At 36.2% G+C, this 24,369-nt stretch overlaps 1 protein-coding gene across 2 annotated transcripts in view; it reads left to right on the forward strand.

Moving 5' to 3' along the window:
- The first annotated feature begins 484 nt into the window (after positions 1 to 484).
- The window catches only part of LOC148947254 (uncharacterized), a 77,968-nt gene continuing 54,083 nt past the window's right edge, over positions 485 to 24,369 (forward strand). For both annotated transcript variants that reach the window (XM_089096956.1, XM_089096955.1), the window contains exons 1-2: positions 485 to 4,202; positions 6,707 to 6,806. In XM_089096956.1, coding sequence (XP_088953082.1) covers positions 600 to 4,202; positions 6,707 to 6,806 — 3,703 coding nt within the window. In that variant the 5' untranslated portion in view covers positions 485 to 599. The remainder of the gene's footprint in view (positions 4,203 to 6,706; positions 6,807 to 24,369) is intronic.

Consider the following 24,369-nt stretch of genomic DNA (forward strand, 5'->3'; position numbering starts at 1 on the left):
GATGAATGTTTATTAAGCCAAACAGTTTTTGGAAGAAATTATTCCAGCATCACCCAACCTATGCACTATCTTGTTATATAAATGATATTATTTATTTTGATGAGTAACGAAATTAACAGTCAGCATCCTTAATTGTAGATAGCTTAAAATGTCTAATTTAGTAGGCTGAAGGCCCGACTTTAGATCCAAAGAGGCCCAATACTGATAACGAAGCACCAAATTTAGTTTGATGGTCGTAATGATCTAGCCCATGAATCTCATTAAAGATTTTTCTTTTTCTCTTCCTATCATTAATAATAATAAAAAAAATACAACTTCGATTTGAACTAGTTTTGTAGTGTTTTTGTTGTATACCCTTTAAATTAGACGTATTTTGCTTTTTAATAAAGGAGAAAACATCAAACCTGTTAAATTATTTTTAAAAGTATATTGGCAGAAGATTAGTTCTTCAGCTCTTCTACAAAAAGCCTCATTTTTTAGGCGCAGCTGAAAGCTGATTGGGAGTCTTGAAAACAATGAAGTATGATTCCAAACCAGCCAGCATATACTGAGTGCAATCTAAAGACAAGCTCTCCAGTGGTAATAGAGAAAAAAATAAAATGATTGCACCTGATAGGCCAATACAGAGGCACTACTCAGATTCTAGTATTGCAGCATCTGCTTATGATAGCAATACCACACTGAATTTATCTTGTAATACAACACCTCTGCCAAGAAGAAGAAAAAGATCATCATGTGATGTTCAAGCAGATCAATCAAGTATAAGTTCAGCTTCTTCACTGAATTCAATTGCTCGCGCAAATGGTGGCAGTTTTTTTGCCTTTTTGAGGAAATTCAAGAAAAGAAGTGAAAATAATAGGCTCCGTCAAGCCCAAGAAAATGATAGAAGGCAGAGCAACACAAGTCTGAATTCTGTACTCAGTACCACGAGCACCTTCGCATTTTTCAAGCCTAGTCCAAAAGACGTACGTAAAATTGATAAACTTCAAATTAAAACTAAAGCAATAGAAGGTGATTATGACGATCGTTTAAACCCCTTTTTAACCTCAGAAGAAGATTTTGAGAAGGCAGGCGACGTGCATTCTCTTTCGAAAAATCCTTTCGAGGATATTGCAGATGACAAATTTGGCGCAAAGAGCAACTTATGTGCTACCAAACATGTTCCTAAGACTACTGACGTTTCGCAAATTAAATCAGGAGCAAAGCATCTATTGGAGAGTCATGGGGCTAAAAAGGATTCGACTTGTCTCAATTACTCATTAGCAAAGGATATAAGTAATGGTAAAAGAAAAACACCTGTTAAAGGAAAAGAAATGGATGCAAATCCAACTAAATGTGCATCCACCTCAAAAACGAGGTTATTTCCTGTTGTTGCTGAAACACCTGCTCATTTAATAGACGAACGATATGTTAGGTCATTACCTGAAAGAAGAAAGAAAAGAAAAGCCCCTTTACCACCTAAATCCTTCACTCAGAAATGTCATGTGAGATCAGCCAGTCTGGGAAGTGATCAAAGCCACAAAAAGCGTGCTTCTCACGTTCCAGGGAAACGAAGAGCCCCATCTCCCCCAAATAAAGAAAAAAATGGGTCAGGATCAGGAAGCACTGCAGAGTCTGTGACTCCTCCTCCCTCTCCTGCTATTTCTAAGTCTTTAAATTATTCAAGTGCCTCAGTAAGCAAAGTGTTTGAATCAGAAAGACATCTTTATAGAAATGTAATTGTCCCACATGTCAACGGGCTATCCAGCAAACCTACAAACAGTAGCCAAAATAGTGCAAACAATATTTGCGATAAAAATGATAGCTCTTCGTCAAACTCAAGAGTGCTTCCAAGAAAAACGTTGAACAACTTAGATACTTTGAAAGGAGGCTCTGTAACACCCTCCTCATATAACATACATCCAGAAAATAGCGGTGCTACTGCCATGATTCAAGATAATGCTAAGTTTAATGCCAAAAGACTCTCGTCCCCCACGGAACCTGAAGAATCCCTTATATCTCAGCCACCACTCCCTGGTGGCGCAACGATGACTGAATTGGATTTAAATGAGTTTTCAGAGTCAGTGAAGTTTCCAGGAAATAGTAATACTAATGATGAAATTCCAGCTGTAATGAAAACTTCTAACGAGTTACTAGCTTTAGCGGATGGGAAGCTAGTTCCAAAGTCTGATAGAGTTAAAGCACTTGTTGAAGCTTTTAATGCACAAGAAACTAGGTACCATGGTAAACAGTGGTATAAGAGGTCATCTAAAAAGGCAAGTACGTTGACAAGGACAAAGAAAAAGAATGATTATGAGGACGATATGATAGAACTCCCATATTTTCGGAGCAGTGTCGTAAAAGGATCCTCAACTACCAGTAAAGCCATAGGTGAAACATATTATACTGAAAAACTAAATTCACCACAAATATCTTCCCTCAGCCCTACTAGAAAATTTACATTTAGGAGGGAATTGGAAGAAGGTAGGCGAATATCCCTATTAAATATTAGCGAGCTTGACAAGGAAGCCGAAGCTATAATAAAAAAGAAAAGAAGCCTTGACAGTTCGCGTCGTTATGGTTTCAAATATTCTGATGAGCCCGCAATCCACACAATTTCAGAAGAAGCATCAGTTAGGCCTCTGCGTTTCTTAACAATCGAGGATTTTTCGATCCCTTCAAAGTCCAGCGCAAGGTCATTGTCTGTGAACAGTCGCCAAAATAAAAAAAGTGAAAAGTGTTTGTCTGTTATAGGAAATGCAAAGGAAACGAAGCATATATCAAAAGATGTAAAATCCATAAACGAGACTAACCTGACAAATAGAAAAAGCAAGGAAGTGTTAAACTTTGCTAGTAATATCGTAGCGTCAGAAAATTTACTTGAAACTAAGAAAAGGGTAGTGAGAAAATCCCCAGAAAAATTGTCCAAGGACCATTCAGCGAGCCAAGTTATGAAAACATTAAAAAACTTAGGAACAAATGAACCTAAAGATTTTAAAATGCTAAAAGAAGAAGTTTTGAGTTTCAACATTCCAGAGCCAGCCCATATAAAAACGGAAGTAGTAGAGTACAATTCGCTGACAGGTCATTTAAACTCAACTCTTTCTAGTTATTCTGATAATAATCATTGCAAAAAAGGTGCTGAAATAAAAGCCAAGGCTCCTTTCTCACAAGCAATTAGTACCCCCTCTGCCGAATTACTCAAATATACAAGTGCCAAAGAAGTTGAAACCAATGTCGAACTTGATGTAGATTTAAATCTTCCATGTAGTTCTCAGAAGTACAGGAAAAGTAACAAAGATCATAATAATAAAAAATATCCTTCAGAAACGAATGGGATTTTGAGAAACACTTCTTTGTCAAAAGGAAATGACGACACATCTAGCTCAGATACATCATCAAAGAAGCATAAAAGTAGACTGGAGCTGGCAGCATTGCGGGAGAAATATTTTTCTGCAAAACTTTCGACAGTACCTGAAAAGGATATAAAATGTGCAAAAGAAGAGTCAGTTAAAATAAAAAACAAGCCTTGTCAAGACCAATTTAAAACAGCCAATGAATCTCTGGCATATTTAAGTCAAAAATCGACTGTGGTAGAAAAAACCCACCCTGCAGTAAAAATTAGCACTACTGCTGAGATATCTTCTAGAATCAGCGAGGGTGACAAAGATGATGAAAAAACGACAAAGAAACGTTTATCGGATGTGACGATTGATAATATTGTTGGCTTTATAACAAAAGCTTTTCAGATGAACGATTTTGAAAAGAAAACAGCTATCAATGTTGATGCCTCTTCCTCTCAAGAGAAGTCTGAAAAGTTTGCAAGCCTTTCTGATTCAGGCACATTAAAAAAAGAAAAAAATGATAGTGATGTATCTTGTGGTGAGCATATCCTGGGACAGAAAACCACTGACAAATATGAACGAGCTAATCAGCACCCGCTATGTAAAGAGGAAAAATCACACTTGTTATTCTCAGATGTACCAGACTCTGATGACGGGATACCAGAGCACGTTCTTGCAATACGTAGTCTTGATAGACAACCTTCATCAAAGCTTGGTGATTCCAACAGTATTTCCAACATCAAAGAATCTCAGCGTAGCAGTTCTGCATCAGAGGTTTATGGAAATCTGAAACCGGTGCCGTTACCAAGACTGAGTATACAGCAAAAGGCCACTCTAACATCCACAAAAAAAGAAAGTTTTGATCAACAAACTGATTTGGTAATTTTTATTTCCTTTAAGACAAATGCCGTCTCTTGACGATGTTTTATCTGAACCTAGGATAGAAAAAAAATGCAGAGGAATCAGATGTAACCTGTCTTATATAGCCCCACAGTTTGAAGCACTGTTAACAGTAATCAAACCTTGAACTGCGGAATAAACTACAAATAATCATGACAGAATAAAATTCGATTTGGTTACCAAAAAGCAAGCATTTGTCAATAAAAAAAGAACAGAGAATATAGCCTGTAAGAGATTAAACACTAAATAAACAAAATCAATTTAATTAAAATAATCATGTTACTGATAATGGTGAAAATTGGGACATCTTCAGCATTAGTATTTATGCTTCGAAGCTCACGACTACAACTAAAAATTGTTGCAATAACAAACCACCTGATATTTGGGATGACCAGCCTATCGTTGGACCCGAATAGGATGACCAAAAAGATTTATTTGTTGGCCTTAATCCCTAAAACCTGGCCTTGCAATGCAATAAAAAAAATAACAATTCAAATAGAGAAAGAGCTAAAAGGACTATACAATTAGAGAAAGAGCTAAAAGGACTACCCTCTCTGCTTATTATGAATATGTCTTCGTGGAAATAATGACAATGATAATTGCCGAATTAATAAGTTATGTCACGGGTCTTGTTATCAGTCAATACTTCCATTTGAAAACGGCTGAGTAAAGTGTCATGCAAAATATTTCTATTATTTTCTACTTATCACCGGCAAAACTTTTCCAAAATTGTCGGAAAATTTTCGTCTCTCTGTTTTATGTTTTTACCTGTGCATGCTCGTATACAAGGTCATGTGACTACAACAAGGTCATGTGAGGAAGGACATACGGTTTTGAAGGGAAGGGGAGTCCACTTTGGAAAGATAACATTCAATGCCTTTTTCACTTGAAAAATCTGCTAAAAATTGCGAAAAAAAGCCGCACAGTATGCGTTTTTATGTTTTGTTCTATTTTGACAATATTGGTTCAAATCAGGACCCCCCTCCTCTCCACTGATGGACTGTTACCAGTACCAAACTATAACGGAGACCGTTAAAATTAGCCGATGAAACAGGCGATAAAACTTCAAACTTCACTCCTCCTCTTTAATCAAAACTTTATTCCTTACCTCCTTCCATGGAGTTTCAATTTATTGATAAACTTGAATTTTAAGTAGTTTTTAACTGCGAAAGAAAGCCAGTCCACTCCAAGTGCCATCCACTGTGGAAAAGTGTAAAAAAAAGCACGAAAAATGTCATTTTGGCAGCCCTTGAGCCTCTGACCATAAAAAAACCGTAACATTTCACACGAAATGTTCCTCTCTACTATGAGGGAAAGAGAAAATGAAATTTGATTGTTTTGACTGTTGAGGAGGGGCCTTAAGTTACCATATTTACTAAAAAGAATTAGAAAAATAGAAAATTCAGTTTTCAATGAAAAAGATCCAATGAAATTCTTAACGTTTTGGTACCAAATTAAAAAAAAAATAAACAGGGGTGAAAAATTAGCAAAAAAAGCTTAAAATGTATAACACTAAAAACTTGAGCAAAGAGGTTCAACGTGGCAACGCTGAAGAATTGCGGCTCTGTCCTAAAAATTCTAAATTTCAAAGCAACTAAAAAACTTGGAAATTCACGATTTTTAGGCATGAATAGACCTAAGATGAGTCCGAGAAAGGAAATTTTTTTATTCTAATGTCCTTGGTACTTTTAATTGAATTTCTAGTTTTTAACTGTGTATAACTTTCCACAAATTTTAGAATACCTTTGCTTTGATCTAAAAATTTTATAAATAATATTCCTCAAATTTTCAAAATAATATCCTTTGAGGTTGAAACACCTCAAATCAAACAATATGAATGACATTGCTAAAAACAAAGAATTTGTTTTTAATAACATTCAGTATACTTAAAGTCAAATATTGGTTGAAATTTCCTAAGTATTTACTATCTTGGTTTTGTCCGGATTTGGGTTTGTTTCGGAAAAAATAGGCCAAATTGAAAATTTGTGGAAAGATTTATTGTAATTGAATAGCTTCAATTAAAGCTCCATTGCTTTCCTTGGCAGGAAAAATGTGTATACCGCCCTACATATAAATGCATCTCTTAACCCTCTATACGAAATACAAGACATATTTCGAACAAAACCCTGTAGTTACAACTTTTTTAAGAGATTAATTTCTCTAGTTATTTATTATTCAGAAATTTCATGTAATTTTTCATATAATTCAAATAAGCAAAATATAAAATAACTATAAAACACGTTCGTAATGCGGGGGGGGGGGTTGATGTTTAATATTCTATGTTTTTTTGTAGATTCATAAAATATATTTTGGATCACAATTGCAAAATTCAGCAAAAAAAGTGGAATTCTGATTTTACTAGCCATGCTTATTTCTTTTCTTTAAAAAGTTGGTTCAAATCCTTAGCTGAAATTAATTGTTTTTTTTATGATTTTACATTCATGTGTTTATGTCATCTTTTTTTTTATTAGATTCCTTTTTAGCTAAGTGGAATCCAAAATGGAATGCAATCAGCTTCTAATAAAATCCAAAACAAAGAAGCCAGGAGGCCATGCCCTAAGCCAAGACTTCGGACTGAGAAAGGTGAGAAGCATGATCTTTGTACATTCTCCTCCTCTCCTTATTATTGCTTAACTGCTAGATAAAGCAGAAACTGCTTATCTGCTTAAGTGCTAGATAAAGCAGAAAAAGTGCTGGAATACACAAACAACAGTTTTTCAACAAGTTAAATTAAAAAAACTGTTTAAAATCAAAGTAAATAGCGTCATTAAAAATTAGAAATAACATATATTACTTCCTAATCCTAAATGAGTGAGGCCTACTCCCTCCTTAATACCTAGTTCTTTACGCCAAGGTTTAATAGGGCGTTGAAAAAAATATTCTTATTTCAATTAAAATGCCCTTGTGTTTGAGCCTCCTGTAAAGGATTGGGACAAAAAGCCAAACTTTAGCATAATGAGTGAGGGGCTGTGAAGAGGACTAGACTGTGTATTATACAGTGTACAGAATAATTCCTGTTAGTTTTAAAGTTTAATGTTACTATTTACTTTAATTTGACAAAAACATATTCATATTTAATTTTTGTTGATTTTTAATTACGTACCCAGGCTGGCCCTAAATTTTAGGGTAACCCAAAATTTAGTGGTATTTCCATATCGTCATAAATTATAAATATCCAAACTAAACGAAATAAGAAAAGCATGAATAATAAATTTCGATCCTACATATACTGTAATCATAACTTCGTTTCTTATGGGTCCAGATTATATTGACAAGGGCCACTCTTTACTTACAGTGTATTATTACGATCTGGAGGTGCCTGAAGTATCAAAATTAACTATGGGTTTATTATTTCCATGGTTTCTAAGGCGAATTCTTTGAATAAATGGGAGATTTTCTAATGGACGCCAGTAGGTGCGCTACGCCGCTGGGAAACAAGAAGCTGGTAAGTATTGCACATAAATAGAAACACGAGATATATTACTATTTAAATCTTAAAACAAACTCTTCGTAGCACTTTAAACTATGATTATCGTTCTCGAGCGAAAAAAAAACACAAAATTTCATATTTTCATAGAGAGGGCTTGAAAACTCTACCATAGAGCTCTCTGATGTGCTTAATTAGGTGGTTTAAAATTGACTAAAATAACTCACCCTTTTCAGAGACCATTTTTTCGTAAATAGGAAAAACTTTCTCAGGCTTGTAACTTTTGTTGGGTAAATTTAAACATAATGAATTATGTATTCTGGAATCCACATAAAAGGTAAATTGTTTTAACGTAAATATTATTATAAAAATTGCTTTTTTAGGGTTCTGGTAAGTATTAGCTCGAGTCGCTCCTTACCATGCGCTGTTAAATATATAAAGTGCAAACCTAAAACCAACTGCTTCTGTAAAGAAAAACAAAATAGTTCCTGGTAACACTTGCCTCTCCCCTCTTAGGAAATTTCCAGAAGGCACTCAAGATGCCCCCCCCCACCTCTCATATGTTGTACCCGTAAGATATGAATGTGATCTTTTATGCATAAAATGAAACATATTTCTACAATATGAAGGGAGCTATCAACCCGCAGCACCTACATTCATGCTCAGTCTAAATGCAGGGATATTAGAGGTTAATTTATTCCCTCCCTCCAGACCTCTTTCTAGACACTAGAAAGTTAGGGCACAAACATGCACATTTTTTGCTTATTCCAAATATATAAAATTCATTATATTTAATGTTACCCTTCAAAAGCTACGAGCCTGAGAAAATTTGCCGGGTTTCCTAAAAGAGGGACCCCCCCCCCCCCAGAAACAAGAAATCGTAATAAAAACGCACTATCAGATTCAGCGTATCAGACCCATTCTGTAGAGGTTTCAAGCTCCCATCTGAAAAAGCCTGCAATTTTGTAATTTTTTTTTCAGAAGAAAGATTACGGATGTATGTTCGTGTGTTTATTTATTCGTTTGCTCCCCCAAAAGTGAAAGTGCCGAACCAATGGCTCTAGTAGATCGGCAGAACGCTCGCTCGAACAAAAACTGGTTCTATTGCCCTTTTAAAGCAGCCAAAAAAATAGGATGCCAACCAGCCCTTACCCCTTTTTTTCCCAAAAGTCATTCGATCAAAATCATGAGATAGCCATTATGTTCAACATGGCTGAAAGATCTAATAGCCATGCATCTGAAGAGGACAGGCCCCTCCCTCAAATTCCCTGGGGAAAGGGCTTTAAGTTATAGAATTTGTCCATGGTTTACATATAGTATCTATTATTGGGAAGTGTACAAATATTTTTCGCGGGGGGGGGGGCGTCAGTTAATGGGATTGCCTACTGAGAGAATGCTCCGGATCGCACGTCTGAGACTCTAAGGATTATACACTAAACGTCATTGCATATACCCTAAACCTCATTAGTATATTACAGACGATACATATAGCCTACATTCAAGTAGGAACAAAATTTGCATACTTACATGAGATAGATTCGAGTCGTGCTACTTCAAAAGACGGATGATAAGAAGACGGACGATTTAGTTTTGTATAAAAGAGCCTCGAGGATGAGACATTATTATTAGAATTGGTCCAGCGCTTGAATTATAATGAATAAATGAAGTCAAGATATGCATTCACATGTAAGCACTTTCGAATTCATAATCTAAAAGATTTATTAAGCTTACCTTTAGTTTCTCCTTTAATGAATACAAAAATCCAATTTTTCATTGTACAAAATATATAAATCCAATAGCCCTAGTTCCTGGTTCAACCAGTGATAAAAACTAAGGTCTCTTTGCAGCAAAGTATAGTCACCTACGGAACAAGTACTGACAAAACTCTCCAAAAGTGACCCCGCGTACCTCAGCGCCTCTAGACGCAAAATGTTGTACTACTTAATTGCTCCGAGCCAAAGTACTTTGCTCCGGCCAATAATTATGCTAGAGCGTGATTCAGGCAACGAGTGACCGGGATGAATTATGTAACTACGGTTTTTAGTGGCCAGGTTCGCATAGGTATACAAAGGGTCACTTTTTTTGTGTGGAGAGGATAGGTTTTGTCAGTACTTGTTCCGTAGGTGATTATGCTTTGCAGTTAGCTCTGAGCTTTTATCCAAACACTCCGTCAGGAGATTAAAATTTCAAATTTTAATCTGACGTCTAACAGACAGCTAAGTATGCTGTGCTAAGAGGACGCTATTGTTTCGCGATGTTATTTTAAAATGAAATGCTTTTAAAGTTGATTTGTATGCTTTTAAAACCTTGGTTGGAAGTCTTTTTAAAAGAATTCTAAGACTCATGGAAATCGACCCGTCCTTTGCATAAGTTTTAAGAACTTACATGACTGTACTCCTTTCTAATGCTATAGCAGGGTCCATGCGAGCGCCCATGAGTGCCCCCCCCCCATTTGACCCCTCCCTCCCACCATTTGTTAGATTATATGATACTTTACTTGTACCTTAATTTTCAATCTTGTCCTGCTCCATTGAAAAGTTAAATTGAATAGTCTAAGACTTTAATTTTTTTATTGCATTGTTGTTGTTGTTATCGGAAATTGTTATCGGAAAGCACAAAAGATGTTCTGGCCTTTAGAATGCTTAGTCGAAGATAGCCCCATTGTTGTTTGCGGTAACTGCTCTTTCTATGTTTGACTTAATTATTCTCACTATAATTCCGCAGTGTTATTTTAAAGTGAAATACTTAAAAGTTGATTTTAATGCTTTAAAAACCTTGATTGGAAGTCTTCTTAAGAGAATTCTAAATTTTATTGAAATTGGCCTGGCCTTTGCATAAGTTTTAAGAACTTCCATGACTGTATCCTCTTACTAATGTTTATAACGGGGCCCATCAGAGTGCCACTCCCCTTTGTCCCTTCCCTCCTACCATTTGTTGGATTGTAGGATACTTAATTTGTAACTTAATTCTCAATCTTGGTCTGTCCCATTGAAAAGTTAACTTGAATAGGCTAAGACTTCGATTTTTTTTTGTGTAATTGCGTTGTTGATCTTATATAAATGAAAACACAGGGTTCAAATTAAAAGTTGTTATCGGAAAACACAAAAGATGTTCTGGCCTTTAGAATCCTTAGTCGAAGTTAGCTTCATTGTTGATTTTGGTAATTGCTCTTTCTAGCTTTGACTTAATTATTCTCGCTATAATTTCACCATGTTATTTTAAAGAGAAATACTTTTAAAGTTGATTTGTATACTTTTAAAACCTTGATCTAAAGTCTATTTAAGAGAATTCTAAATCCCATTGAAGTCAACCCATCCTTTGCATAAGTTATAAGAACTTCCATGACTGTACTCCTTACTAAATTTAACAACAGGGTCCATGAGAGCGCCCATGAGGGTCCCCCCTTTGTCCCCTCCGTCCCACTGTTTGTTAGATTATAGAATATACATCATCTTTATTGGTAACTTAATTTTCAATCTTGCCCTGTTCCATTGAAAAGTTAAATTGAATATGCTAAGACTCCGAGTTTTTCATACTACTACTACTATTACTACTACTACTACTACTACTACTACTACTACTACTACTACTACTACTACTACTACTACTACTGTTACTATTACCACTAATATTACTACTACTATTTTTAGTGCTATCACTACTACTAATTTTTTTTATTTAATATTGTTAAATAGTATTTTCTATCTATGTATTCAATTTACTTTCGTTTACATAGATTATAAGGGTAGCATAAATAAATACTAAAACTTTTTTTTGTATGTCAATGAAAATTCATCCTCACCAAAAAGACCTAGGAAAGATGATGAATAAAATTTTAAAGACTTTTTTGGGGAAGAAAACATTTAATCTCCTGGCCAAGGTGATTGCGATGTACTCGATGCACCCATTAAAAGGTTAAGAAAACTTAATTTATCTTCTACCCCCCCCTCCCCTCGTGTGTGTGTGTATATTAATAATTTTTACTGTGTAGGGGTTTTAAATAATAAGAAAATACAGATTATTAATATTCTTTTTTTCCGCTGTATAAACCCATTCCATTTCAAACGAAAATAAATTCTATTAGTATTTTAGGTTAACCTAGCTGTATTTTCACCACCAACTCAGGGTAAATAACACCTATTTGACAATATGGAGATACCTGTTTTGACACCACCAGTACAACTTCAAGTGAATATCCATATTGACTTGCCCTACGGTAACAACGAATTAGATTGGTATGATAAACTACTGAAATATTGCTTTGGAGACGTGAGTGCTGATGATGTATTTGATGAGAATCTCCCTATCGACTTGCCCTCTGATAATAACGACAACGACGAACCAGATTGGATTGATAAATTTTTGAAAGAATGCTTTGAAGATGCGAATATAACTTCCAAAAATTTTTCAATGGAGGGTTTGAACGTTAGTTCTGCTCAGACAAGTGCCTTTGAACAACAACAACAAAGTGTACCAGGGAATGATTTTGCTAAGGCTGACCACTTCAGTCCTAATAAACTCGAAGATATGTTGAGTGAGCTTGGTGATTTCTCTCCCCGTTCCAATCCTCTTGCACACACTGATATTGAAGTCAGACCGAGGCTCAGTGGTTATGATGTGGTAGAGGATACCCCTGCAGCGCCCTTTGTATTGCAAGACTTTTATCTTTCAAACTCTGCCTTGCGCAATATATATGTTTATAGGACCATGTTTATATATGTGTATTGGTGATCCATTTAATACACTTATGGCACTAAATATTATCATGGATCCGATAAACATAGTAAATTCCTATGTAGTTATGTATACTATATAACAAGCTAATTTATACTATTTAGCAAGATTCAAGCCCTTCTTGAACGAAAGATTCGGGAATGGGATGGGAGGAATAGTATAAAAGCATCCATCGCAAAAAGTATGTTTTTTAAATGAAAAGTTGGGTGGTGTGAATTCGCACAATGTGGAAACTGAAATGCTAACACTTCACCCGCACTTGCAGAATTTTTAGGGTGTATATTTGGACTGGATTGACAGTATTGTGACGAAACTAGATACCTATAATGAGAGGGGGCGTGGGGCAGTGGTTTTATTTAATTAAAATCTAGATATAAGTGTTTGTAGATTTAAAAACGATTTTATTTTAAGAGGCAGGATTGGGAAGAAGACTAAAATTTTAAAATATAATTTAGATTTAGAGGGATGTCAAGGTGTAGAACAAATTTCTTTCGGTACGTGGCTCCGTGTTTCAAATTTGCATTTCTTTTAGCAGCCGACAGACCCCTGCAAAAGTATAATAATAAGATGCATTTGAATGAATTGGTAGCTAGTGGGGGTGGGACAAAGTTTCCTAAAGTATATTTTAATCGTTTAAATGGTCAATATCCAGTAACACTTGAAGGAATAGATATTTTTGAGTGGGCTAATGAACATTTAAAGAATGGTGTTAAGGTTATACAATATGATACAGAATTGGAGAAGGGTGAGTACAAAGATAAAAAGGGGGCATTATACCCAGTGAGGGCTCCATCCATTGAATCGGTGAATCACTGGGTATGGCTTCTTTTAACATGTCTGCTACAGAGCATGATTCAATTGGACATTTCAATCCCATAAAACATATTATTCGGGTCCTGAGTGAGGAGAAATCAAATCGAACGGGATTCTTGCTACTATTGGCCAATATGTCTTTCTAGGTTTCATACCAAATTAAGGCTAAAGCATAATCTGAGAAACTTTAATCGTCATGGGTATCAATCTGTGGAAACGGGTAGCATTAACAAGGCCATCTTGCGTTTCAATAACTTTCAAAATTCTCTTCTAGAGAGTGACAAGATGGCCTTAGGCTGCGATGCTACACTCACAGATACGTATGATCCAACAAATTTAAATTGTATCAAAGAAAATGAAGCAATTGCAGTCTCTTACGCCCTTGTCCAAAGAAACTTGAGCAATACCATTCCATTGGTAGAGGTTTTCGAGACATCGGGTGGGAAGATTGTATGGGTGCAACCATGATTGCACTTATTAAAGCAGCAAATAGGTTAATTTCATGGTTGCACAATATAAATTATCCAACGACGTTATCAATACTGGACGAGTTGACCGTTAAAAATCAGAAAATGTGTTGGATTTACAAGGGGAAATTTGTTAAGGGTAGTGGGGGAGGCATGACAGTAAGTGATCATAATCATTTAAGCAATCCAATGTTATCGGGAGTTAGCAACTTTCGCTGACTGGCTCTTGAATCATGTAATTTAAATTTTAAACATAAATACTTTCCACCTGTTTATACACACCATTCCAACTATGAGTTGAAGCTTATTTTACCAGTGTCGGCACGTTTTCAGAAGCGTGAAGTTGTAAATGGCGCATGGATAAACGGTTCTATTTCATATAATATAATACAAAAATCATATGAGAAGTTGCTGCTCTTAGAATTCAAATCGAAAACATTTGAAAATGATAATACGTACTTTAATAAAATCCGTTTTTAGATTCATATAGTTTTTTCCCAAATTCCTAAGTCAGTTGATTCGAGTAAAGAAAAGCGACGATTTTAATACTTTTCCCCTCCATAAGCAGCACTTTCCAGACAATGAAATGTATTATTTATTAACTTGTAAGGGCATATACCCTTAGGAGTATAACAAATATACCTCGAGGCTACATGAGGAGAAATTACCGTCCACCGAATCATTTTATGATTCATTTCATGATGGTAAATGCACGACTGACGACTGTGAGTTTGCTAAAAAATTTTGGGCAAAGATAGGGCGCAAAAGTGGGGAAGATTATGGTAAAATATACCTTGCAAGTATTGTATTGACGTTGTTGAATATTGTTTGTAAAAACACCGATAAAATTTATCAGGAATTTTGGTTGTATTTGGGGTATTATTTTTCAACTCCACATCTGGTGATGGATCTAATCCTAAGAATCAGTAAAGAAGAAATAAGCTAGATTACTGTCATGGATCAGTTTCTACTTGTAGAGAGATCAATGAGGGGAGGGTTAGTTTTTCGCGAGGATCGTGTCTTGGAAACTGACCCGACTAGACACACCACCCTGGAAAAGTCAGATACAGGTTTTCTAGATATGCATTCCTTTTTTCCGTCGGCAATGTCTCACTACTCTTTGCCTTGTGGTAATTACAGATTGCTTAACAATCCTTGTGCTCCAAATTTCCCCAACATTGCCACAGTTGAAGAGAAGGAACGGAAAGGATGCTTTTTTTTAAATTTATTGTGAAATACCTCTGGAACTTCATGACTCGTTAAAAGATTTTATTTCTTCGTGCATTAAAAGGCCAAGGACTAAGACCTCTCTGGGTCTTCATAATATTTCTTTGATAGAGGACAGGGTGTGCACTGGACACCTTCAAAAAAATATATTGCTGACCTTTTTTCGAAACGGAATATTGTTGTTCACAATATTCTTTTGCAATGGAGGGTAGCCAACGGTTTCAGGTAAACAAAGATTCATAGAGCCCACTAATTTGATCAATGAGCATATACGAAAATGTTTATTAAGAGTTTTGTCAGTTAAAGTTCAGGAGAAAAATCAAAGGTTCGACAAGAAAAACCTAGCCTCATTTGAAATTCATCCCTCAATAATATGTCCGAGAGTGTCCGCAATAGGAGTCTTTGTGACGTTGTAGCCGACCCAAAAGAATATACTCGAGTCATTACCGATCCAAACATCATATCTTTCACCATCATAAGCTCTAATATGGTCCTCTTGCATAGGAAAAAAAGAAATGTTATTTGAAACAAAAATATTGCTGTTGGTAGCACAATTTTCGAAATTCCCATGAAACTCACTTTGGAATTTCTTAAGATGTATGTAAGGTCCAATAGCCAGGGGAGGGACAAGTTCAAGTGTATTAAGAAGACACTGACTCACTCCTGTTAAAAGTTCAAACTGAAAGTTTATTAAATGGTTTGGAAAATGGTGAACACATTACCTCTTGAATGGACTACAACAATTTTTTGGAGTCCATTTATCGAGATCCATTGAAGTGCCTGGCCCCAAGTAAACTACTAGATCTAAAATCAGAGTCGGGAAGTGACTTGATATCCCTTGGTGTGGTTGCAGATCCAAAGGTGTACTGTGTGCCAACTTACAACGAGGATATCAAAAAAGTCTGCAAGGGGATTACTACATACTAGGTGAAAGATAATTTAGATATGAGCGTTTATAGAAAATCTGTGGATAGTAGTTTAGTTTTAAGAGTAATATTCATGGCAATTCGTTTTTTAAAATTGTAAAACTACACAGTTAGAATAGAGAAAAATGCCATGTCGGCCATATCGGATAAAGTCAATGTATGCGAGGGGGTTTGAAGGTGCTACCCCATGGGCACTATCTTATTTCAGATCAATATTTATTTTTACAATATAGACAAAGTCTCAGTCTAAAGAAAATCCTTTAAATTCAATAGGCAGAAGGCGGAGAGAGATTTTTTTGCAACAATATGTTACGAGTGTACACAAGGCAGAGTTATTGTTGGTTATATTTTCAATTTGTTTTATATATTTTTATAATAAAAATTGTTTTTCCTCGCAACCATGGCCAGCCCGGGGACTCTGATATTCAGTCGGCCGCCTCCAGCGGCTACTGCACCCTTCAGGGGGGCCCTTTCTAAGTTTTTTTTTCAAACTGTGATAATTTTTGTTTTCATTAAATATGTTGTGTATTTATTGTAAAATAAAAAACATATATAATTCTATTTCTTTGTTCTTGAACATCGTAATAGGACTGATAGGGAAATTATTATTTATTCATTAGACAACTACAGTTTACAGTTAGTTGTATTCCAGCTGTTGAAGACGTTGACGACAATATGTTTCAATTTAAAACATCATTTAGATCTTTTGTTTGTGGTCCATCAATGTTGGGCAAAACGACAATTTTAACAAAAATAATTCAAAATAGTAATCAAATGCTTTCGGAAAACCCTAAAAAATCTGTTATTGCTACAGTGTTTGGTAAGAGTCCTATGATAAAATAAAAGTTATTGCACCAGACACAACATTCATAGTGGAACTTGACGTGTTCAACATTATTGAACCAAACTCGTGGTTGATTACTGATGATTTAGCCGAATCCATTGAAAAATCCATCTCATCCATCTCATTGAATCCATCTCAATGCACAAATATATCCCACTGTTCCAGTATTTCTAATTTGAGCATACAGCCAGGCAACAAATAAACCCTATGGTTACATTCTATTGGATCTTAATCAAAATACACCTGAGGATTTGCGTGTAGTCAAAGATATTTTTGACAATGAAATTACCGTACGTCTTCCAGTGAACAGTAAAAAAGAGCATGTGTTTCCATCGTGACATTGAAGAAAATATATGAAAATCGGCATTTATTTTCCGTTCTAAGCAGTTCAAAACCGGCCCTTGGGAAATTTATAATTAAACATGGAAGTGACAAAGAATTCATTAATCTCATATCTGAATTTTGTTTAAACTTAACCCAGAGCAATTTTCAATTGCCAGAAGTAGTTAAGCAGCTGACAAAGTAACATCGTTCTATTTTACGTACCCTAGCAAGAAACAATAACAAAGAAAAACATTTTAAATGTAAAACCGTCGTCTCTATGCAGGTAGTGGCTTTTTTACACTTTTACTGCAGATAATTGCAGGAATAGGAAAATGGCTAAACCTTGAATATTGACGCCCATAGAACTCTCGCCATTTCACCAATGGAACACTTTGAGGACAATGTCAGTAATTTCATTAATGATAAGAATATTGCCGACGATAAAAATCTAGTTTTACTTCAAGATGCATTTCGACGAGTGGACAAACATAAACCATGTCACGTGAGATCGGTCAATATAAGTACCACTGATAAAAAGGAAACGCTTGTTCAAGATTCCGGAACAGCAACACAACCAAAGAAAGAAGATTCGATATTGTCTAATGTTTTTTCAAGTGTGGGAGACCTGCTGCCACACTCATATCGTGAGTAAACTAAAAGAGTCTTGGTATATCTCATGGAAAGTGAATACATTCAAGTTGACGATAAAAAGAATGTATCTATGATTCAGGAGAAAACTTATAATCTACTTGATTTAATATATGATATGGTTACAAATGGCAAATAATTTTTATCATTTGACAATCATCTCTGCAACTTTTTAATCACATTAAACCTTCCGTAAAGTCTTATTACCTATAAGAAAAGTCTAAAAATATTAATGGAACATAGCACTTTAACATGAAAAGAAGAAGAAGAAGGTTTTATATAAATATTGGAAAATACTAGCACACCTACCGCTACTAGTAGTAGACACAATTATTTGATGGCATCAGTGTTTGTGAGACAAAAGTGAAGACGTCTTGATATCAACTCATCACCATTATCACCACCCACTAGTATGCAAAATGGTAGCAGACACACAGGTAGGTATTTGCGTTCAAAATGGTTAAAGTTTTCAAACGTGCTTATGAAAATATTGGTGAGGTGGGAAGTATAAGTTCCACCACCACATTTTTTCAAGTCACTGGACTTCAAAGATTTTTAGGGAGAGAGTTTCTACAAAATGAACCTAGTTACGCTCTAGATCGACATCATTGTGTTCGTGGTAATCATTATAAAAAAACTAAGGCCTTTTTCCCACTACATATAATGGAAGCAGATCTCGTAACTCTAGATGAGATTTATAGGCGTCACAGTATTGTTAGCTGATTGGAAGATTATTATTTTTATCTGAAGATATTTTTTTGGAGTCAAAGAGGTGAATGAACTAATTAGGTAGTCCATGTACCTTTACACAAAATTTTGGAACTGGAACTGGATGCTGAAAAGTTTTTGAAAGTTAAAGTTGTCAATAATTGTGCGTGTTTTAATCTGGGCCCTTTTTCTTTTCATCTTCTAATACTCCTCTTTAGTGCATATTTGTTGTGTACAGAGGGTAACAACAAATTATTATTATTATTAATACGCCCTACAAATATATTCTACTTGCGATCAGTGTCTTTATTTGCTATGCATATGCTGTTTCATTGCGGACAAAGAGAGATTTTGAAGTTGCTAGAGCTCTAAAAAATACTCTTGACCAAGATTGTTATAGAAAACTTCAAACGGCTCGAGGTAGTGAATTTATTAATCTGCATATAGAGGCATATAAGGTATTGTTGAAATACAATACAATGCTCTATCATAGTCATAGTCCTATAAAGTCTGCCTTGGATGAACATTTGATAAGAACTATTCGATTTTTAATTTCAAGATATTGTACATTGAAAAATAATCCTGCTTTTATTAAAGATATAGACAAAATCATGCAAATTTATAACCAACGCTGCCATCGATGTTTGTCCAACATGAGCCCCCAGGAATTTTATCATGGAGATCATGATACGCTTGACACTTTTCTTAAGCAATATTCCAGTGAGAAAGCTCTGAAGAAGAAAAAATTCAATGTAGATGATGCAGCTCGAATTAATAGAACTACTAACATTTTTGAAAAAAAGAATTACTTATTGTCCACTGAACTTTTTAAACGGTCAAATATCCTAGACACCAAACCCTGCAACATATCGTCTACGAGACACCAAAGGTGAAGAGATTCTCGGCTGTTGTTATGACCAGGAATTTCAAAAGCTCAAAATAATAGTGAAATCTATCAAATTGAAAAGATATTAAAGAGTCGTATACATAGGAGCAAGAGACAGTTGCTTGTTCGTTGGCTAGGATATAACACTGATTTTGATTCTTGGGTAGCAGTTGAAGATATATACAATGTCAAATGATTTCAAACTTCTTGCCAATCCGAACTTTACATCGTTCACCATCATAGACTCTAATTCGTTTATTAAAATTTTAAAACTACACAGTTAGAGTAGAGGAAAATGCCATGTCAGCCATATCGGATGAAGTTTATGTATGTGAGGGTGGTGTGAAGGTACTATGCAATGGGTACTATCACATTTAAGATCGATATTTATGTTTACAATATAGACAACGTCTTGGTCTCGAGAACATCCCTTAGATTCAATAGGTGGGAGGTGGGGAGAGACTTTTTTTTGCGACTATATGTTTTGTGTCTACACAAGGCAGATTTATTGTTGTTTTTATTATTATTATTATTATTATTATTATTATTATTATTTATTAAAAACCCATCAATCACAGAACATGACAAGACGGAGTAAAGGGAAAAAAGAAACAAAACAAAAGCTAACGAACGAGATACCAGGGACACAGACAAACAACAAAACAGAACACTGAGAGCACTATTGAATTAAAACATGGTACTAATCCTTCTGTAAATCCAATTTTCGGTTATATTTGGCAATTACTTTAAGGACTACAAGATTAGCATCCGCAAGTTTGAATTTTCTGATTAAAGCAGAATTTCGATGCCAAGGGGGTAATCAAAGCAAACACTAAGCACCCCCAATGTTAATGGACCGGATTTTCAGACAATCATTTCTAGTAAACAGCTTCCAAAATTGGGCAATATACAAAATGTGAGGAAGAGCTACGGCATTGAAAAGGCTGGCTAATAGTAGGTGGTTGAATCAAAGTTTTTCTGAAACATTTGATGCATAAGAAGCAGATATACGTCGTGTGAGACCCTTGCCCTGAGGGTTGTGGGGGAGTTTCCTCCTCAAAAACACATTTTCTATCTGCAAATCAACTACGCTGAATAAAATGACTATTTCAAAATTTTGATTGGATGTGTTTGGGGGAATGATGGGCGTGAGAGAAGGGTTAGTTGCCCTCAAATCACTTTCAACTATTAAAAAGGGTACTATACCTTTGAATTTCAAATCTAATGAGCCCTTTCTCAAGTTTCTACGGCAAAGATTTCAACAAACATCTTATATGCCTCCTGGGCATGACTTATAATCCTTGCCCTGGGGTTTTGGGGGAGTGTCCACATCAAAAATACATTTTCTATCTGGAAATCAACTACGCTGAACAAAATGGCTATCTCAAAATTTTGATTGGATGTGTTTGGGGGAATGCTTGGCGTGTGGGACTAGTTGTCCTCCAATCACATTTGACTATTAAAAAGGGCACCAGCTCTTTGAATTTCCAATAGAATGAGGTTTTATAGAAGTTTTTACGACAACACCTTCTTTAAAAACCTTATATGCCCCCAGGGTATAACTTAAAACCCTTGCCCTGAGGGTTGTGGTGGAGTGTCCTCCTCAAAACATATTTTCTATCTGGAAATCAACTACGATGAACAAAATGGCTATCTCAAAATTTTGATTGGATGTGTTTCGAGGAATAATGGACGTTGGGGGGCTAGTTGCCCTCAAATCACTTTTGACTATTATAATGGGTACTAGCCCTTCAAATTTCCAATCCAATGAGCTTGTTTTGAAGTTTTTACGACAACGCCTTCTATAAAAACCTTATATGCCCCCAGGGCATAACTTAAAATCTTTGTCCTGAGGGTTGCGGGGGAGTGTCCTTCCCAAAAAAATATTTTCTATCTGTAAATCAACTACGCTGAACAAAAGGAATATCTAAATATTTTGATGTGATGTGTTTGGGGGAATGAGTGGTGTTAGGGGGGGCTAGTTTCTCTCCCATCACTTTTGATTATTCAAAATGGCACTAGAACTCTCAATTTCAAATTGAATGAGCCCCTTTTGAAGTTTCTACGACGACCCCTTCTCTAAAGGAAAAAAATAATACATAGCACAGTGTGCCAACATCGTTCTTATATGCCCGCAGGGCATAACTTAAAACCCTTGCCGTGAGACTTGTGGGGGAGGGTCCTCCTCAAAAACATATTTTCTATCTGGAAATCAACTACGATGAACAAAATGGCTATCTCAAAATTTTGATTGGATGTGTTTGGGGGACCGACAGGTGTGGGGGGAGTTAGTTGCCCTCCAATCACTTTTGACAATTAAAAAGGGTACGAGCCCTTCGAATTTCCAATTGAATGACCGTTTTTTGAAGCTTGTACGACAACACCTTCTATAAAAAATTTATATGTCAATGGAGCCTAACTTAAAACCTTTGCTCTGAGGGTTGTGGGGAATTGTCCTCCTCAAAAACAAATTTTCTGTCTGAAAATCAACTAAGCTGAACAAAATGGCTATCTCAAGATTTTGATTTGATGTGTTTGGGGGAATGATGGGCGTGAGAGAAGGGTTAGTTGCCCTCAAATCACTTTCAACTATTAAAAAGGGTATTATACCTTTGAATTTCAAATCTAATGAGCCCTTTCTCAAGTTTCTACGACAAAGATTTCAATAAAAACCTTATATGCCTCCTGGGCATGACTTATAATCCTTGCCCTGGGGGTTCTGGGGGATTGTCCACATTAAAAATATATTTTCTATCTGGAAATCAACTACGCTGAACAAAATGGCTATCTCAAAATTTTGATTGGAGGTGTTAGGGGAAAAGGTGGGCGTGGGGGGCTAGTTGTTCTCCAATCACTTTCGACTATTAAAAAGGGCACCAGCCCTTTGAATTTCCAATACAATGAGGTTTTATTGAAGTTTTTACGACATCGCCTTCTTTAAAAACCTTATATGCCCCCAGGGTATAACTTAAAACCCTTGCCCTGAGGGCTGTGGTGGAGTGTCCTCCTCAAAACATATTTTCTATCTGGAAATCAACTACGCTGAACAAAATGGCTATCTTTAAATTTTGATTGGATGTGTTTCAGGGAATAATGGGCGTGGGGGGGGGCTAGTTGCCCTGCAATCACTTTTGACTATTAAAATGGGTACTAGCCCTTCGAATCTCCAATCCAATGAGGCTTTTTTGAAGTTTTTACGACAACTCCTTCTATAAAAACCTTATATGCCCCCAGGGCATAACTTAAAATCCTTGTCCTGAGGGTTGCGGGGGAGTGTCCTTCCCAAAAAAATATTTCTATCTGTAAATCTACTACGCTGAACAAAATGGCTATCTCAAAATTTTGATTGGATGTGTTTGGGGGAATGGTGGGCGTGGGGGGCTAGTTGTCCTCCAATCACATTTGACTATTAAAAAGGGCACCAGCCCTTTGAATTTCCAATAGAATGAGGTTTTATAGAAGTTTTTACGACAACGCCTTCTTTAAAAACCTTATATGCCCCCAGGGTATAACTTAAAACCCTTGCCCTGAGGGTTGTGGTGGAGTGTCCTCCTCAAAACATATTTTCTATCTGGAAATCAACTACGCTGAACAAAATGGCTATCTCAAAATTTTGATTGGATGTGTTTCGAGGAACAATGGGCGTGGGGGGGGGGGGCTAGTTGCCCTCAAATGACGTTTGACTATTATAATGGGTACTAGCCCTTCAAATTTCCAATCTAATGAGCCTGTTTTGAAGTTTTTACGACAAGGCCTTCTATAAAAACCTTATATGCTCCCAGGGCATAACTTAAAATCTTTGTCCTGAGGGTTGCGGGGGAGTGTCCTTCCCAAAAAAATATTTTCTATCAGTAAATCAACTACGTTCAACAAAATGGTTTTCTAACAGTTCTTATTGGATTCGTTTTAGGAAATGATGGGCGTGGGGGCTAGTTGCCCTTCAATCACTTTCGATTATTAAACAGGACATTAGAACTCTCAATTACCAATCAAATTAGCCGTCTTTGAAGTTTTAACGACGACCACTTCTCTAAAGGAAAAAAATAATACATAGCACAGTGTGCCAACATCGTTCTTATATGCCCGCAGGGCATAACTTAAAACCCTTGCCGTGAGACTTGTGGGGGAGGGTCCTCCTCAAAAACATATTTTCTATCTGGAAATCAACTACGATGAACAAAATGACTATCTCAAAATTTTGATTGGATGTGTTTGGGGGAATGACAGGCGTGGGGGGGGGGCGAGTTGCCCTCCAATATCTTTCGCCTATTAAAAAGGGCACTAGCCCTTTGAATTTCCAATCGAATGAGCCTCTTTTGAAGTTTCTACAACAACTCCTTCTGTAAAAACCTTATATGCCCCCAGGGCATAACTAAAAACCCTTGCCCTGAGGGTTGTGGGGGAGTTTCCTCCTCAAAAACACATTTTCTGTCTGAAAATCAACTAAGCTGAACAAAATGGCTATCTCAAGATTTTGATTTGATGTGTTTGGGGGAATGATGGGTGTGAGAGAAGGGTTAGTTGCCCTCAAATCACTTTCAACTATTAAAAAGGGTACTATACCTTTGAATTTCAAATCTAATGAGCCCTTTCTCAAGTTTCTACGACAAAGATTTCAATAAAAACCTTATACGCCTCCTGGGCATGACTTATGATCCTTGCCCTGGGGGTTCTGGGGGAATGCCCACATTAAAAATATATTTTCTATCTGGAAATCAACTACGCTGAACAAAATGGCTATCTCAAACTTTTGATTGGATGTGTTTGGGGGAAAGGTGGGCGTGGGGGGCTAGTTGTTCTCCAATCACTTTCGACTATTAAAAAGGGCACCAGCCCTTTGAATTTCCAATAGAATGAGGTTTTATTGAAGTTTTTACGACAGCGCCTTCTTTAAAAACCTTATATGCCCCCAGGGTATAACTTAAAACCCTTGCCCTGAGGGCTGTGGTGGAGTGTCCTCCTCAAAACATATTTTCTATCTGGAAATCAACTGCGCTGAACAAAATGGCTATCTTTAAGTTTTGATTTGATGTGTTTCAGGGAATAGTAGGCGTGGGGGGGCTAGTTGCCCTCCAATCACTTTTGACTATTAAAATGGGTACTAGCCCTTCAAATTTCCAATCCAATGAGCCTGTTTTGAAG

This window comes from Artemia sp. Qi Xiang Cuo, chromosome 11 (assembly GCF_049724085.1).
Source record: "Artemia sp. Qi Xiang Cuo chromosome 11, ASM4972408v1, whole genome shotgun sequence".
Lineage (NCBI taxonomy): Eukaryota > Metazoa > Arthropoda > Branchiopoda > Anostraca > Artemiidae > Artemia > Artemia sp. Qi Xiang Cuo.